The 14,804-nt window shown below is 46.3% G+C and overlaps 1 protein-coding gene across 6 annotated transcripts; it reads left to right on the top strand.

Annotated features, from left to right (window-relative positions):
• The first annotated feature begins 1,741 nt into the window (after nt 1-1,741).
• PTHLH (parathyroid hormone like hormone) lies at nt 1,742-14,587 on the top strand. 6 transcript variants are annotated; one of them, XM_042051089.1, is made up of 4 exons: nt 1,746-2,031; nt 4,590-4,712; nt 10,189-10,611; nt 14,094-14,587. In XM_042051089.1, the coding sequence occupies exons 2-4, from the start codon at nt 4,612-4,614 to the stop codon at nt 14,101-14,103; spliced, it is 534 nt and encodes a 177-aa protein (XP_041907023.1). In that variant the 5' UTR covers nt 1,746-2,031; nt 4,590-4,611; the 3' UTR covers nt 14,104-14,587. The 6 variants fall into 6 exon arrangements, with proteins under 6 accessions (XP_041907028.1, XP_041907023.1, XP_041907027.1 ...); XM_042051093.1 differs by lacking the exon at nt 1,746-2,031 and adding an exon at nt 2,058-2,790; XM_042051091.1 differs by lacking the exon at nt 1,746-2,031 and adding an exon at nt 3,357-3,444.
• The last annotated feature ends 217 nt before the right edge of the window (nt 14,588-14,804 follow it).

Below are 14,804 nucleotides of genomic sequence, written 5' to 3'. Positions count from 1 at the left end.
GGGAGCCTTGGAAAAATATTCTGGGGCTTCGCACCTCGCCTGCAGAGAGCTGCCCTCTCTGGCTTTTAACCTTGCTGGATCAGAGAGGTTGAGCTAGTCAGGGGATTTCTGGTCCTCGCAGGAGGAGTCCAGCAATCACTGTTGTGCCGCTCCCTTCCCTTCCCCGCCAGACTCTCCCGCAGTCAGCACGCCTGTGTTTTTTTGCTGAACACCATTTTTTCCACCCTGGGAAGACTGGGGAGGTTAAACTCCCCGTCTGAACCGAAGCCCTGGACGAGTGCAACTGAGGTTATAGAAATCCGGGAGGGGAAATGACGAAAATGCTTTATTGTGAATAAAACAAGAGGGAGGAGGGAGAGGCGGAACCTCACAGAGGTGAAGGATGGGAAGTTTGCGGAGCTGAGGACTTAGCCCGTCGCCGAGCACCGGGCGGGGGTTTAGTCATTATTTCCCTCTGCCTCCCTGAGGCTGCAAGGGCATCTCCTCCCCAAAGAGCTGAACCTGTCCCACTTGCTGGCTTTTGTTTCGCTCCTGAGCGGCTTCTGGGGGGAGCCCGGTCACACACCCGCCCGCAGCCCCTGGCCCTATTCCCCGCTCGGGAATTACGTGCCAAACCTGGAACAGGGACTTATCTCTCTAGCCAAGCTCCCAGGTCAACTTCCTCGTAGGAAAGCTGATTTATGCGTGTTTATACGTATGGAAAAAGGAGGCAGAAGCCAAGCGCGGCATCCCTCCAAAATCTCATTGTCTTTGAGGCGGGAAGACGGGAGAAAGTGGAGTCAGAAAACCTAAAATGATAAGGTTTGCCTTGTCGCGGCAGAGAGGGCTTGGCCAGAAAGGCAAACACGGGGTTTTGCCTCACCTCTCCGCAGCTGAAGCCTTTCCCAGGTCCGACAAAAGGACCGGTTCCCTCCGTGCATCCCGGCTCGAGAAACAACCGGCGATAGAGCTGCTCGCCTTGGCGGGGAGCCCTGCCGTAACCGAGGCCCCGGCAGGTAAAAGCCCCGCAAAAGTGTAGAGTTTTCCTCTCTCCCAGACACCGGGCCAGCCGTGCCCGTGGGCGCTCCGTGAGCGGAGCGATGTTTGGCGCAGGTGTAGGGATTGGAATCGCGCCTAAAGCTCCGCCGGTCCATCCTCTAGTCCAGCCTCATCCCTTCTCACCCGTCCGAGGCCAGGGGACACCGGGAGCTGCCAGTGTGGAGCAGCCGGGCCGTGGCGGGTGGGGGGAAATGCTGCAGGTGGCGGCGGGTGCCTCCCGGGAGAGCATCTCCCGCGGCATCCTGCAGGGCAGGGAAGGTTTAAACCCCAAACGAGGGGACTTTTTTCCCCCTCCTGCCACAGAGCTCAGGCTTACGGTGAGGCTGGGGACCAGGAGTTTGCTCACGGCTACGTGAGTTCGCTCATTTGTGTACGTGGCAGGTGACAAAGCGCTGCGCCGGTCCTTGCAGATGAGAGCCCTCGGGGGGGCGGGGGGCAGGGGGGGCATGGGAGCACGGGGTGACAGTGAGTCTCCTAAACGCCTTCGGCACTGCTCAGTTCCTGCCGTATTAGCACAGCCATAGTTGGGTTTTTTATTTTTTTTCTTCCCTCTCTTTTTTTTTTTTTTTTTTTCTCCCAAGCCCACTGAGGCAGAGAAGAGGCAAACTCAGCCATAGGAAGGTGGTTAGTGATGTCACAAGTTTGGTCTTTTCAATAAAAGCAATGGAGAAGGGTCTCCCCCACTATATATATTAGGGGAAGCTTCTGTTCTTCATAATAAAAAGAGCAGCAAGGGAGAAAAGCACCTGCTTTTAACACCCTTTATTTCGCCCTAATCTGTAACAGGCAGAATCAAAGCTCTGTAGGCTGGATTTTTGAAAGTATTGCCTTTTTAAAAAATTAATTTAACTTCTTCTTCTTCTTCTTTTTTTTTTTTTTTTCCTTTTCTTCTTAAGCATAGAACAAAGTTTTGGAAGCGATTGCTGAGAAGAGCAACCACTGTTGGCCAGGGTGATCTCTGAGAAGCACAGACAGCTGTAACTCAAGGAAAAGGTGAAGTAATAAATTGTGAAGGAACCTCAGGATTCTGAGTTTATAGAAGCTATTTATTTTTCCTGAGTCTGTAAGGGATGGTGTGTGTTGGTTTTTCGTGTATTTTTTTAAAAAAAATTAATTTCTGGAGGAGAGGAAATTCTAAAAATGTTTGATGGACGTTTCACTTTTAACATGAGCAATGCACCTATGAGTGTGTGGGGGCTATTTTCAGGGGATCTCACAATTATTTTTAATTAGTCGAAAGGGCAGTGTAAATCAAAGACGCCTATTAGCTATACATTTTAATTTATAGCCTACCAGGTCTTCAGGGAATTTATTTAGAGCATAAACGGTTTAATGTTTTCAGCATGATTTCTATTTCAGCTCTTATGTTGTCGGTTTTATTTGCCTGTGTGGTGTGGAATCTGGCTGAGGAGCTGGGCTTTTAAGTTGTGGCAGCAAGCGTCGTTTAACTTAAAATAACCTGCACCTAGAAAAACGCTTTGCTTTGCACCCAAACCTTCTCCAGACAGCCTCCTTTAATTCGGGGGCAGGATGAGAAGGAGCAACCAGCCGGCACGCCTCAGTGTTTTGTTGCGGCTTGTGAGGGTGTTGGGAAAGCATTCCCTATAAATCAGGCTGTCAGCGGCACAACCAGCGCCCCCAGTGCCCCGGGGGCAGCGAGGTGCCCGCCGCGGTCTCTGGCGGGGTTCGGCGGAGCCCCGCGGAGGGGCGAGGGCTCCCGGGATGCTGCCGGGACGGAGCCATCCTCCCCAGGTGTGCGCTGGCACGGCCCGGCCTGCGCCGTCGAACATGAGGAGATCGGAGTGCAGGGCATTCCCTCTGGGAGAGCCGCCGGGGGTGGGGGCAAGGGGGGCAAGGGCTCCCCGGCTGTGTCCCTGTGTCCCCTTGCAGCAGCCGGGGCAGCTCCTTGCGCGAACAGCCTGACAGACGGGCGGGCTGGGTTACCGTCGGGTTTTACAGAAGTGTTATCCCGGCGTGGAAAAGTTCGGTGCCTCCGTCGCGGGGTGCGGGGCTGCCGGCCCTCGGTGCCCGGCGGGCTGCGGGGGTGACCGGCGGTGACCGGGGGTGATCGGGGGTGACCGGGGGTGACCGGCCGCCTCCGGCTGCTCCGGCCACCGCTGTCCCCGCAGCCCCGCGGCGCTGTCCGCCTCGCACGGGAGCGCAACCTGACGCCGCGGTTTGCAGCGCCCTGGCCAGGCTGAAGGAGGGCGAAGTGGAAGGCGAAAAAGGGAGAGGAGGAGAAAACTTTCCACTAGTTTACTTTTTTGGCCAGGAGCGCCAGCGTTCATAGACCGCGAGTCCTCCCCCCAGCCCTCCCCCTTAGCTCCCCCCCTCCCTTCACTAGCGTACAATTAGCATCATTAGGATCCGACCCTCCGGCTAATAGGGGAACGGCGACCAACAACGGTAGGTGCGTGCAAGGAAAGGCGGCAGCAGTCCCGGGCAGGGCTTTGGGGCTTGAGCTAAAAAGTGCCCCCACCGATGGGAGGAATTCCCGCGGCAGGGGAGGCGCGGACCCGGGGGTAAACACAAAAAGGGAGAGCTGGAAGGTGAGCGAGAGAGGAGTCCGGCTGCAGAAGATGCGGAGAGCTTGGCCGGAATCCTTGGGGTCCGCTGAGTGCATGTGCTGCGGGGTGTTTCCCTTTCTTCGCTCCTTTTTGATTGCGGGCCCGGGAAGCGCCGATTCCCAGTCTCCGTTTTGGCTGTGGGTATCCCGCCCGGGCTCTCGCTCTCTCCGCACATGTTCCTAGGGCGCCATCTCTTTGCAAAACCCTCCGTCCTCCCGCAGGTCTCCCAAAGGCTGCTCCGGAGCGCGTGAACATCGCAGGCTGCAGACCAGTCCAACCTGCCGAGCCAAGCATGCTTCCCAGCCCCTGAGCCTCCCGGGGTTACCGCTCCTCCCAGACCTCTCGGGCTCCCCAGACAGGCAGCGACCTTTGCTTGTCTCTCCTTGTCACTGCTTCTCTCTCTCCTTGTCAATGTTGGGGACCAAAACTTTCCGGCAGCTGGAGAAGTGAACCTGACCCTTTTTTTTTGCGGAGGTATACTGAAAGACAGATGTGGAGATGCATCCCCCCTCCCGCCTCAGTCTGTGTGTGTGTTTGTGTGTCCGCGCGTGTGTTTACAGAGAAGTGAGCAGCTGAGCTGACTTTTGGGAATCTTTCCGTATCTGCAGAGAGGCTTCTGCTGTAACATAAAGCCCTGAGACAGTGGCTTAGCGGACTGGAACTGAACAGGGCTCAGGGAACTCCCTGGACCCCGCTCTAACCCCGTTCAAATGAGAGCTGGATGCTTTTTTGAACTAATATCGAGAGAGAACTTGCCTGCGGGCAGCGAGAGACAGAGAGAGGGAGGGAGGGAAAGAGGGAGGGAGGGAGAGGCAGACAGCAAGGAAGGGAGAGAGACAGAGCGAAGTTTGGAAGGAGTGAGCCGAGAGCTCAGAAAGTTTGTTTTTCCTTCAGAGCCTCGGAGCTGCTAGAGCCGCAGCCGGGACTCCTTGAGAACGGCGCTGGCGCATCTGTCCCTCGGGACTGACCTCCCTTTCCTTGCAGGTTTTAAGCCCCGGAGGATACAATGTTCGCTAAACTCTTCCAGCAGTGGAGTTTCGCAGTGTTCCTGCTGAGTTATTCCGTGCCCTCCTACGGGAGATCAGTAGAAGGGATCAGCCGCCGACTGTGAGTTTCTCTTTTTCTTTTTTTCTTTCCCTTTATTGTCCCTCGCTGCGGCGGCGGGGCGGGTGGGGAGGGAGGCAGCCCGGGACGCTCCGGCTCTGCGCGGGGCCGCTCCGGGTTACCTGCCCCAGGTGCGCACCGGCGGTGCCTGAGAGCCGGGAAGAGGCATTTGGGACAGGGAAAGGGCGCTTTGCAGCTGTCTGACCTTAAAAAGTTTTGGAGGAGGAGATGAGAAACCTGAGGGGCTTCTCTTCCGACGCAGCTGGGTGATTGTTGTGCTGCTGCCCGGGACCCCCGTAGGGAGCATCCTGGTTTGTCCGAATGCTGTGTGTTACATTAAATAGCATACACTTCCTCGGCTCTGGCGTGGAGCCAATATTGATAAGGGTAGGGGAAACATGCAGAAGCGAGGGCCATCATGACACTGAAGTACTGAACAATTTCTTTGGATTTCTACCACTTCAAGGAAAAAAAATCCAAAGGGAGTCCAGTATATTACTTAGAGGCAGAGGCATATTTTTTGATAAATGATAGTGTAACTTAAGACAGTCTGTTCAGGAAATGACCTTTTTGCTCCTTCCAAAATAATCAGCCTGGTTTATACTAATACCCGTACGCAAAGTGCAGGAGAAGCCTCTGAGCTGATGCAGGAGCAGCTGCCTCACACATCTAACTTGTTGGCTTTCTCTGGACTTGCATCAGATTTTCTAAGGAAGAAACACCTCAGTCATACTGGGGAGGGCTGTATTGTTATTCAGTTCCAAAGGAAGTTGGAGAAAAAGTGCTGGAAAATCCGATCACGACTTACAGGGAAACATGACACAGCAAACAATTTCAGATGGGTTTCCTTGTAAATGTTTTATTACATACATAAGGACAAGATCTCCAAATAGCACTTCCTCTGCCATTTAAGCAACACACAGAATAATAACAGTAACAATAATAAGAATAAGAATAATAAGAAGAAGAATAAAAAACCCCAAACACCCAAAAGAAAAAAAAACATACCCCAGGTAAAGTGACTTCAGACACACCTAAAGTTTGGCACCAGGCAGAGAGCTATTACAAATCTCCTACAGCAAATTGTGTAGAACATGTTATTGCTGATAATGTTACAGTGTATTCTTCTCAGTCCATTAACGTTTAACTGTTTTGTACTCCTGCAAGCTGTTCTTGGGCTATTTCTTTCTTTTGGGACCATTTTATCCAGAGGAATCAAACTTCAGTTTCAAAAATAAATTAAAAAAGAAAATAATTGTAGTGCAGTTAAATGCTGTTATTTTCTTGGCTAGGAAACTCTGAACTGGATCTAAGCCAAATTTGGTTGTTAAAAAAAAATTAGATTTGCAAAGAAATACTCTTTCTCTTTTTGAAGCCAGTGTAGTTCTAACACTTGTTTTTAAAGGTCAGGATTAGAGGTCTTCCCAACATCCCCATTCTGTCCTGACAGGGGGGAAGAAGAGCGTGAACTACCCAGTGAAAGCTCATTTCTCAGCTCCCTCTTTGCTCTGGCATGTAAAACACACACAAGAAAGCAGTCAGCTGTCAGTTAGTGGCATTTTCGTAGTTTTGTTTGTGGGCACAGCACAAACACAGACACCACACTCAAACATGTGTCATGTTTTAATATCACCACAAACCATTCCTAGAGTTAATGGTTAATAACTCACTTAGGCTTCGAGTTGATTTTTTTTTTTTCCCAGTCAAAAGCTTAAACCAGTAATGGATGAAACTACTGAAGCACATTATCATAGACATGCAAAAGTAATCAAAATTGCATAGGCCTGGTTCTACAGACTTTGCTGAAGCAAATCTCCCATGGAAAGCAATAGCAAATTGTCCCAAGAAAAGATTTCCAGACATGTTATTTTTTATAGGAGTGCTTTAGCTGCTAAAGAACTTCTGAGAAACTCAGTAATGCCTCAAAATGAAGTTACATATTTTTATCATCATCTCCAGACATCAGAGCATCATGTCCCTAGATCTGTTCAAAATATTTTTCCTAACCCTGTGATAGGTTGAGCAGATTTCCCTCCCTTTGGAGTCAATGGCAAGGGCACTCAGACTTGCAAAATCCAGAGAGCTGACTGAATCCTCCTCAGTTATTTTGCTGAATTTAGGATCAGACCCAACATGAACAGTCAAGGATAATAACAGCTAAATAAGAGCAGCTCTCTGAGATAGAAAGTGGTAGCTTGAAGAATGTTGCCTTTTAGAAACGCTAGATATCTCAAGAAAAAAAAAAAAGGAGGAATGTGCCTGAAAAGAGCAGCTTATCTGGAAGTATGTGAAGTCAGGATAGTCGCAAGTCAGGGATTTCTGGTGCTTTCCCCATGATGAGACACCCAGTCTCATGTGTACACAGTGTACTTGGATCCAGTAATTAGTTTGCATACTCTGGTCAAGTACAAACCATCAACATCCCACTCTCACAGTGCCCACCACAGGTAAGCTTAGCATTTACTGCTCTTGGTTTGAGTACAGACTCCTTTCCCTTGATGAGAGGTGCATTTTATAGAAGGGTGGAAGGGACCTCTAGTGGGTCATCTTAACCCTAACAGCCTAGTACTTTTTTGCATATCATAGCCAATATGTGAATGCAATCATTCCAGCCTCCATTGCCTTCCTACTCCGAGTGTGTGGGTGAGATGTTGTTGATATCTCCATTATGAAGCACTTCTTACATCAGTCTTCTTGGGCAAGTCTTTCTCCATGATTTACAAACATAGGAGTTGTTTGAATAACTGAAGCAGAAGGAGGCAGAAGGTCAAAGAGATATGTATCTACCACATCTTTGTTTCAAGGAGATTTTTGATCTAGAGCATACAAAGGAAGCTAGTAGGCAAAATATAATCCTTAAGTCTGGCTGAGTAATAAAAGTCATGTGAAATGTAACACTACGTAATGTTATACAATCTGGAATAGCAGAATGTTATTTGGAGCCAGACTTGATGCTAAATATCATACAGACATTTAAAGAGAAACCCACCCTCTTTGGCACACCAAGCCCTCACACGTCAATGCCTGCATTATTTTGGAAATGCATACTCACTCAAGATGTAGATCTTGTAATGCTCTCTGACTGCCTTGTGTGTACTGGAACGAAATGTTTAGGTTTCAGCTCTGTAAAATGGAATAGGTTTTCAGTCAAGAGGACTTTAATAATAGGCTTTGGAGAGTCAAGATTTTGTCACAGTGGGGAAATTGACCAAATACACATTAGAGGATTAAGGCTGCTTTAGGTTGTCTGTTGCAGAAGGAATTCTCTTTGGTAGTTCACAGGAGGCAGTAGGAAAGCTTTGCTCATCACATGAGATACTGGTTTAGACTCCCTAAAGCACGGAGATTTCATACACTTTCTATGAACTAGAAGAGTTAAAGCAGAACTGAATTTCCCATGAAAATTCCTGAGAAAATAGACTACTGAAGCTCGGAATGTAACCTGAGTCACACTGGACAGCCTGACAGGCAGCACAGAGGCAGTCACCCAGAGCAGCCCAGGGTGCTGGTTTTATTGGCCTATTTGTCAATCAGACTGACCCTAATGAGAAGGGTGTTGGAGATGGCTCTTGGTCCAAAAAATTCTTCTGGGGGAGATCATGAGCTTGTGTTAATGGTCACAGCTGCGCTGAAGAGAAAGACACGATATGGGATCAGCTTAGGATTATCACATTGCATTTTTGCTTAGGCACATTTAGTAGAGGGGCATAAAATATTTGCCCTAAAGACTGAAGTCATGCAAAACTGATTTTGGGACATTTAAAACACAGACAATATTTGATTACATGTGTTCTCACAAACCTCAGCATATGTAGAGCTGATTTTGAGCAAGATTTTGAAAGTCATCTTCCAGTCTCATTGTGAAACGAGGGAAAGCTGCTGTTTGAATTTTGCACTGAGTAATAGACATGTAGTATCACTTAAATCCATCACTTGAACCCAATACTCAAAAAGTACAGCCCTACAAAGACAAAAAGTGAAGGGGATGCTCTTAAGCCAATTCTACTTGAAGTTGCCAATTTCCAATAGCTCCAATTGTTGATCAAGTCATAAATCTAAAGGGTTTGGCTGAAGGGACCGAGAAACTGCAGAACACTCCCAAACATTTTGCATTTTGAAACCTGGTAACATAGCAGGGGAATGAGGGATGGGATGGAAGGAAGGAATATTCGCTCACAGTGATGTGTCTTCTTCCAGTTCACCCACATGCAGAAACCACTTCTTACCCAGCTAATTGACCAAATGATTATCGGACAGGCAAGGCAGTGAATGGAATTTCTTTGGCCAGTAAGAATCCAGTCACATGCCATACCCTGATGCAAGAGGAGAGATTCCATAGCCAAACTCTGCCTGCTGGAGTAGAGCAATTGGAAGGATAAACTGTATTATTGCATTCATGGGAACATAGCTAAAATCCCAGCCTGCGCTCTGTCTGTGCTTCACAGCACAGCTGTGCATCTACTCCACTTCAAGGAAAAGGCATGTATTTTCTCACAGTTATTTATGATCCAGGTGCCATTTGTATCTTCTTTCCTCAGATGTTTAATACATTCCTTGCCAATACAACATCTCTGAAAGACAGATAGCTACTCATCTCCCAGTTCCTCGAAAACAAGACAGAGCTCAGTGTACCAAAAGGTCAGGATGAACCCTGGAAAAACCACTCCAACAAACCAGGATGCTCTTGAAGAAGATCCAGTGAAGAGGGTTAGCACAAAACTCAAACAGCACAGCAGACAAGAAATTTGGCCCCAAAAGTTCACACTTAAAGCAATACTAGGAAAGCATCTAAAACCATAATTACACACAAGTGACCAAGCAGTAAATCCACAGGAGTGGCTGAGGCTCATCTCTGCTGATGCTCAGGCTGCCTCCATGGGTAGCTCATTATGAACTGAAGTGCCTGTGTTTTAGGCACCCAAATTCAAAATTTTTTCCCTTATGCTCCTGCAATTGCACTTATTTAAATGTAGGAATAAAAGGCACTTTTATGTGCTTGTTTATGTTTTTGAAGTACATGACTGATATCACTAGAAAATCACTAGAATGATGCTGTATAAACACTGCTTCCAGCTCCAGCAGAAGTACTGGGTTTTCCTCTCTTGCTGCATTATCTGACCCTTGAGTTTTCCTATCTCTGACAACTGCCTTCCTGCTCTTACTGCCTCAAGTGTGATATATTAAGAGTCTTAATGCTTTCCTAGAGCAGAGCAGTGACTAATCCAGCTCCAGGTCCAGTGGTGTGTGATCAGTCAGCTGAGAATTATCACCTGCTTAGGTCTTTCCCTTCTCTGCTGGGAGCAGCTACTCTGAGGAAGAAGCAGGACTTGCTCCAGCAGTCTGACTTCACTGGATATCTCCAAGACTGGTACACAGTCACTGTGGCCACCGCAACCAGAGAAGAGAGGAGCTCTGCCAAGCACTGGGCAATAACCAAATCCTAAACATTTTTTCTCTCTCCTCTCTTCTTTTCCTTTAGCAAACGGGCTGTATCAGAGCACCAGCTATTGCATGACAAGGGCAAGTCAATCCAAGACTTACGAAGAAGAATATTCCTTCAAAATTTGATCGAAGGTGTCAACACTGCAGAGATCCGTGCAACGTCAGAGGTGTCACCTAACCCTAAACCTGCTACCAACACGAAGAACTACCCTGTCCGGTTTGGCAGTGAAGATGAGGGCAGATACTTAACTCAGGAGACAAACAAATCACAGACCTACAAGGAGCAGCCCCTGAAGGTGTCAGGGAAGAAAAAGAAAGCAAAGCCTGGAAAACGTAAGGAACAAGAGAAGAAAAAGAGGCGAACCCGCTCAGCTTGGCTAAATTCCGGCATGTATGGAGACATCGTGACCGAGAGCCCACTCCTGGACATCTCTGTTACTACACATAATCAAACTTTAAGGTAATTCTGCTATGTTCTTTTGGGGAGCATGCCACGTAGTTACTGAAATTGTTATCCCTCGGTGTGAGAGGCCAAAGCCTCACCCAAACTGGGAGTAAAAGCAGATCTTTGTACTCATGACTGGGCAGTGGCTTTTCAAGCACAGTCTCAAGGTGCTCTCTGCAGGTAAGCGCCCCTTCCACTTTGCACTGGGGACAAAGCCTTTCTTTCCTAAGAGACACAATTCACGTAAACAACTTATGGCCAAAATCTGCTTCCTGAAGCTGAGTAGTAAGTGAAGGTATTTCTGCAAAAAGGAAACACATCATAGCCACTAAAATTTCCTTCCCTGCTTTAACCATAGTGTATCTCACATCACATCTTGGTCCCATGCTTGGGCCTCAGCAGATTGAAAGCTTTGACTTTTATTTAAGGCTTTGCATCTATAAAATGGCGAAGTTTTCTTTCCTTCCTCTCAACACCTCCCCTTTTTGGCAACTTTCCTACCCTTACTTTACAGTTTTTCATTTTACTGTTTAACCTTAGGGGAGAACACGGAAAAATTCTCTCTCAGTAATATCTGCAAACAAGGCAGACCAACCTTTCACCGTAAAATTTTCCCTGCCATTAGAACTTTTAATACAGCTCCATCCTTTTGCCAGCTCATGAAACAATTATGTTGCTGCTTAAAAATGTTTAGCATTGGCCTTGGAGAGGGATATGCCTCCCTCATGCATGACAGTGAAGGGTTTTTAGGGCAGTAGCCTGGAGACATCAGCTTAGGTGTCCCAAGTGACTCATCCCCTTGCAGTCAGCTTTCATGGAAATCTGAACACTTGCAGACAAAGCCAAGGACTCCACTTCTCAGTTCTCCTTGAATGTTTGCATTTTACCAGCAAAACCCGCACCCTTTTCTCTCCTCCTCCCCTTTACCTTGGCAGAACAGACATAGGACAAGTGCCACTTGCTCACAGTAAATCCCTTGGAAAGAGAAACCAGCTGTGGGATTTACTAAAATGCAGCCTGAGGTTAGGCTCTACAGGCCACAGTTTGCAATGTGCTCCATCGCCTCAGCTTGTGCTGGCATCTACAGGAGTTACCAACACCTGGGGCTGGGCACTCAGACCATAAACCAGGGTGTCCCAGACCATAAACCAGTGCATCCCAGACCAAAACCATCTGGAACGGCTGTAGTAGGTAGGAGGGAAGTAAGAGACACTGGTTTGTCTCAGCACCTTAGCAAAGGCAGCCTTCAGGATTCTGCTCAGGAGGTGCCTATGTTTCAACAGATGTCAAGGGACTGCATTTGCCAGTAAGTAACACCTGTCTTGAGCACAAAGAAATCTAGAATGTGAGGAAAAAACATCCTAGGGCATTTCAACTGTTATTTCTTTTTCTTGCTATGCTGTCTTTGGTGTCTATCTAATGGGATATATAAAAGAGCTGCAGGTACAACCCTGCTGATTTTCGCAGTTCAGCCTTTCTGTTTGAAGTGTGGCTGGATGGCTGAAGGCTCTCAGCTTTACTGAGGAGTCCGACATCCAAGTGCAGCATTTCTCACAGATTCCTAAAGAGAATTTGTATTTTAGATCCTCAACTGGAGATGATTTAACAAAGACAATCCATTAAAAAAGGAAAATGGAATTCCTCCTTCACAAGTACAGAGAACATGTTTGTTTAGCCCTAACAAACTTCTAGTACATGAGTTTTTAGTTATCCCAGTTGGCTGGCAAAAGATGTAAACTTTAAGCATGATTTTCACTGTATCCCTGTGCTTCTTTTCTGCTCAACATGCCAGATTAAAATCTTCATGCCAATTCTCTCTGATCAATTGTGAAAACAAAATTTTTGGTTTAGGTCAGAAAAAAATAGGCAAAAATAATGTCACCTTTAGATGTTTTGACTTGCTACAAGGAGTATCTCATGAAACGAGCCAAACTTTCAAAACCTGGGACCAAATCACTGAACACAGCTTGCGAATTATCATTAGTACAGAGCCCATTGTCCAGATGTGGCTTCGCTTAAACTTTAAAACAAAGCCTAAAATCCAGACCAAATTGAAAATATTAGAAACAGGCCTGAGTAGTGCAGACACACACACATGCACAGCCATGCTGTATGAATTATGTGCCATTGTTATACCTGTTGGAATATATCCTGAAATGGACCCTAATATTGTTGTTAATTATTAAGGAGCTTCATGCTAGCATTTCCATCCCAGGCACTTTAAAAGTTATTTCTCATGGACATTCCAGCTATATTCCCACTTTAATTAAGTTGCTCTTACCTAATTTCCTAAAAGACCTTTCAAATGAGTAAACTCGCTAATGAATGGAGCCTCCCTTTCAATGTGCACGTTAAGAAAACCCTCTTAAACTCGCCAGGACCTGAGTTTTGTTGTGCCTCACACCCACACACTTTTGCCATGTGGAATACTACCCCCAGCTCTGGTGATCAGTCCAGCAGCAGAGAGAATCCCACTCCATCCTATAGCTCCACATTCCACCCTTAGGTGCTTCCCAAGGAACCGCTAAATAAATGTGCTGTTCACCGGGACAGAAGGGGAAAAAGCCCAACCCTTCAGCATTTCCTGCAGCACCTCTGAGCAACTTCATATTGCAGGATAAGGAATACACTGACAGGTGGGAGCAGGCTCTGCTTTGTTCTCATGGGGAGAGAACTCCCTTAGAAAACTCCCAGATCTCAGGACTGGGTGCAGCTGATTGCTTCAGCCTGGGCTGAATGCAGCAGGAGCTGAAGGATAACAGGACAGGATGGTGGCTTTCTTTCAGGACCAAGCTCTCTGGCTCCCAAAGGGAAAGTTTCAGGATTAGAGCCTTTTCACTCAGTCAAGCACTCAGGGAGATGCTATCAAGGGTCTGCTCACTCCAAGACCTGAGCAGCCTTTAGGCACAGATGCCACAGAAATATATAGCCCCTTGTCTAAGGGGTGGTCTATCAGTTGGAAAAAGAGACCAAATAAGCCCTGTGGCACTGTTTTAACCAGAACATGGCATCACACCCCAGCAGTGAACACACCATCACCATTGCATTAACAAGGGCTTCCTTTTCCATGCCTTCAAAACTAATTCAGCTTTTCTCCAACTGTGTTTTTCTCTTTGGTAGCACTCGACATTTTATCATAGCATGATGCAATTCTTCTGCCTGTAGCACTCAGGAATCTTCTTGCATAAGGCTCTAAATAAAACTAAAGTCCCTTTCCATTCCTCTGAGGGTAGAGTACAGTGCAATGGATGGCCTCAGTGTGTGACAAACTGATGGTCATCACACTGCTGGAGGAGTTGCATTGAGAAAAACGTAACAGAGGTCTTGAATAGATATCTAAAACTGTGACATGGTCAAACAGCCCCTGTTATTGCAAATGGTTACTACCAAGGCACACCTGTTACAGTCTGTGGCACACTTGCTATTGATTTTATGTTCACACATTTGAAGCAAAAATTAATTAATTTTTCTGTTCTGTTGTTTCGTTTTCTTTGCAGGAGGCGCTGACATTTTCAGCAAGAGATTTTTGGAAGACATATTGCAGTATTCTGTAATAGTGAACATATGGGAAGTATTAAAATATTTATTACCTGTAAATATTGTAAATGCTCAGAATAAAACCTTTTTCCCCCATTGCTCTCTGAAACTGCACATTTTGTTATTGTGAATTTTCCTTTTTTTTTTTTTTTTGGCTAAGGCTAAGACAATTATTATTGTCACATTTACCATAATTTATTTTGTTGACTGGTGTATTTATTTTGTGAACATATCTTGGTGCTGCTGACTTTCTATATTTTTTGTAACATAATGCACTTTAGATATACATATTGAGTACATTGGTAACTGACATAAAATGTTCCTGGTTTGTGGTTGATTTCAGTGAATGCCTACATACAATTGTTCAAAATGATTTTCCTTTGTGCATGTATAATAGCAGTATTTTAAAATTTGTAAAGAATGTCTAATAAAATATAATCTAATTAAATCATGACTCAGAAGGAAAAATGTGTTCTTTAGGAATTTCAAGAGCAGAAACACTATTTTTTTTATTTACTACATTTGAAAAGCGTTTTAAATTTTATGTGTTTACATTGGTCTAAACTCCCACATTTTCACATTAGCTTTTACTTAAAAATCACTCAGAACATATTTTGTTCCAGTGCTGTATTTCAAGTCACTCAGTTGCTGAACAACCCAGGGGTAAAAAA

The sequence above is a fragment of the Corvus kubaryi genome, unplaced genomic scaffold (assembly GCF_017639235.1).
Source record: "Corvus kubaryi isolate FWS band 111438036 unplaced genomic scaffold, C.kubaryi_AGA036_p1.0 74, whole genome shotgun sequence".
Classification (NCBI taxonomy): domain Eukaryota; kingdom Metazoa; phylum Chordata; class Aves; order Passeriformes; family Corvidae; genus Corvus; species Corvus kubaryi.
The sequence above is the reverse complement of the archived record's forward strand: the minus strand, read 5'-3'. Positions and strand labels throughout refer to the sequence as shown.

Excerpts from the sequence above, each read along its gene's own strand:
- PTHLH (XM_042051089.1), top strand. The coding sequence starts at position 4,612 with ATGTTCGCTAAACTCTTCCAGCAGTGGAGTTTCGCAGTGTTCCTGCTG. Across the intron at positions 4,713-10,188 it reads GAAGGGATCAGCCGCCGACT|CAAACGGGCTGTATCAGAGC; the intron begins GTGAGTTTCTCT and ends CTTTTCCTTTAG.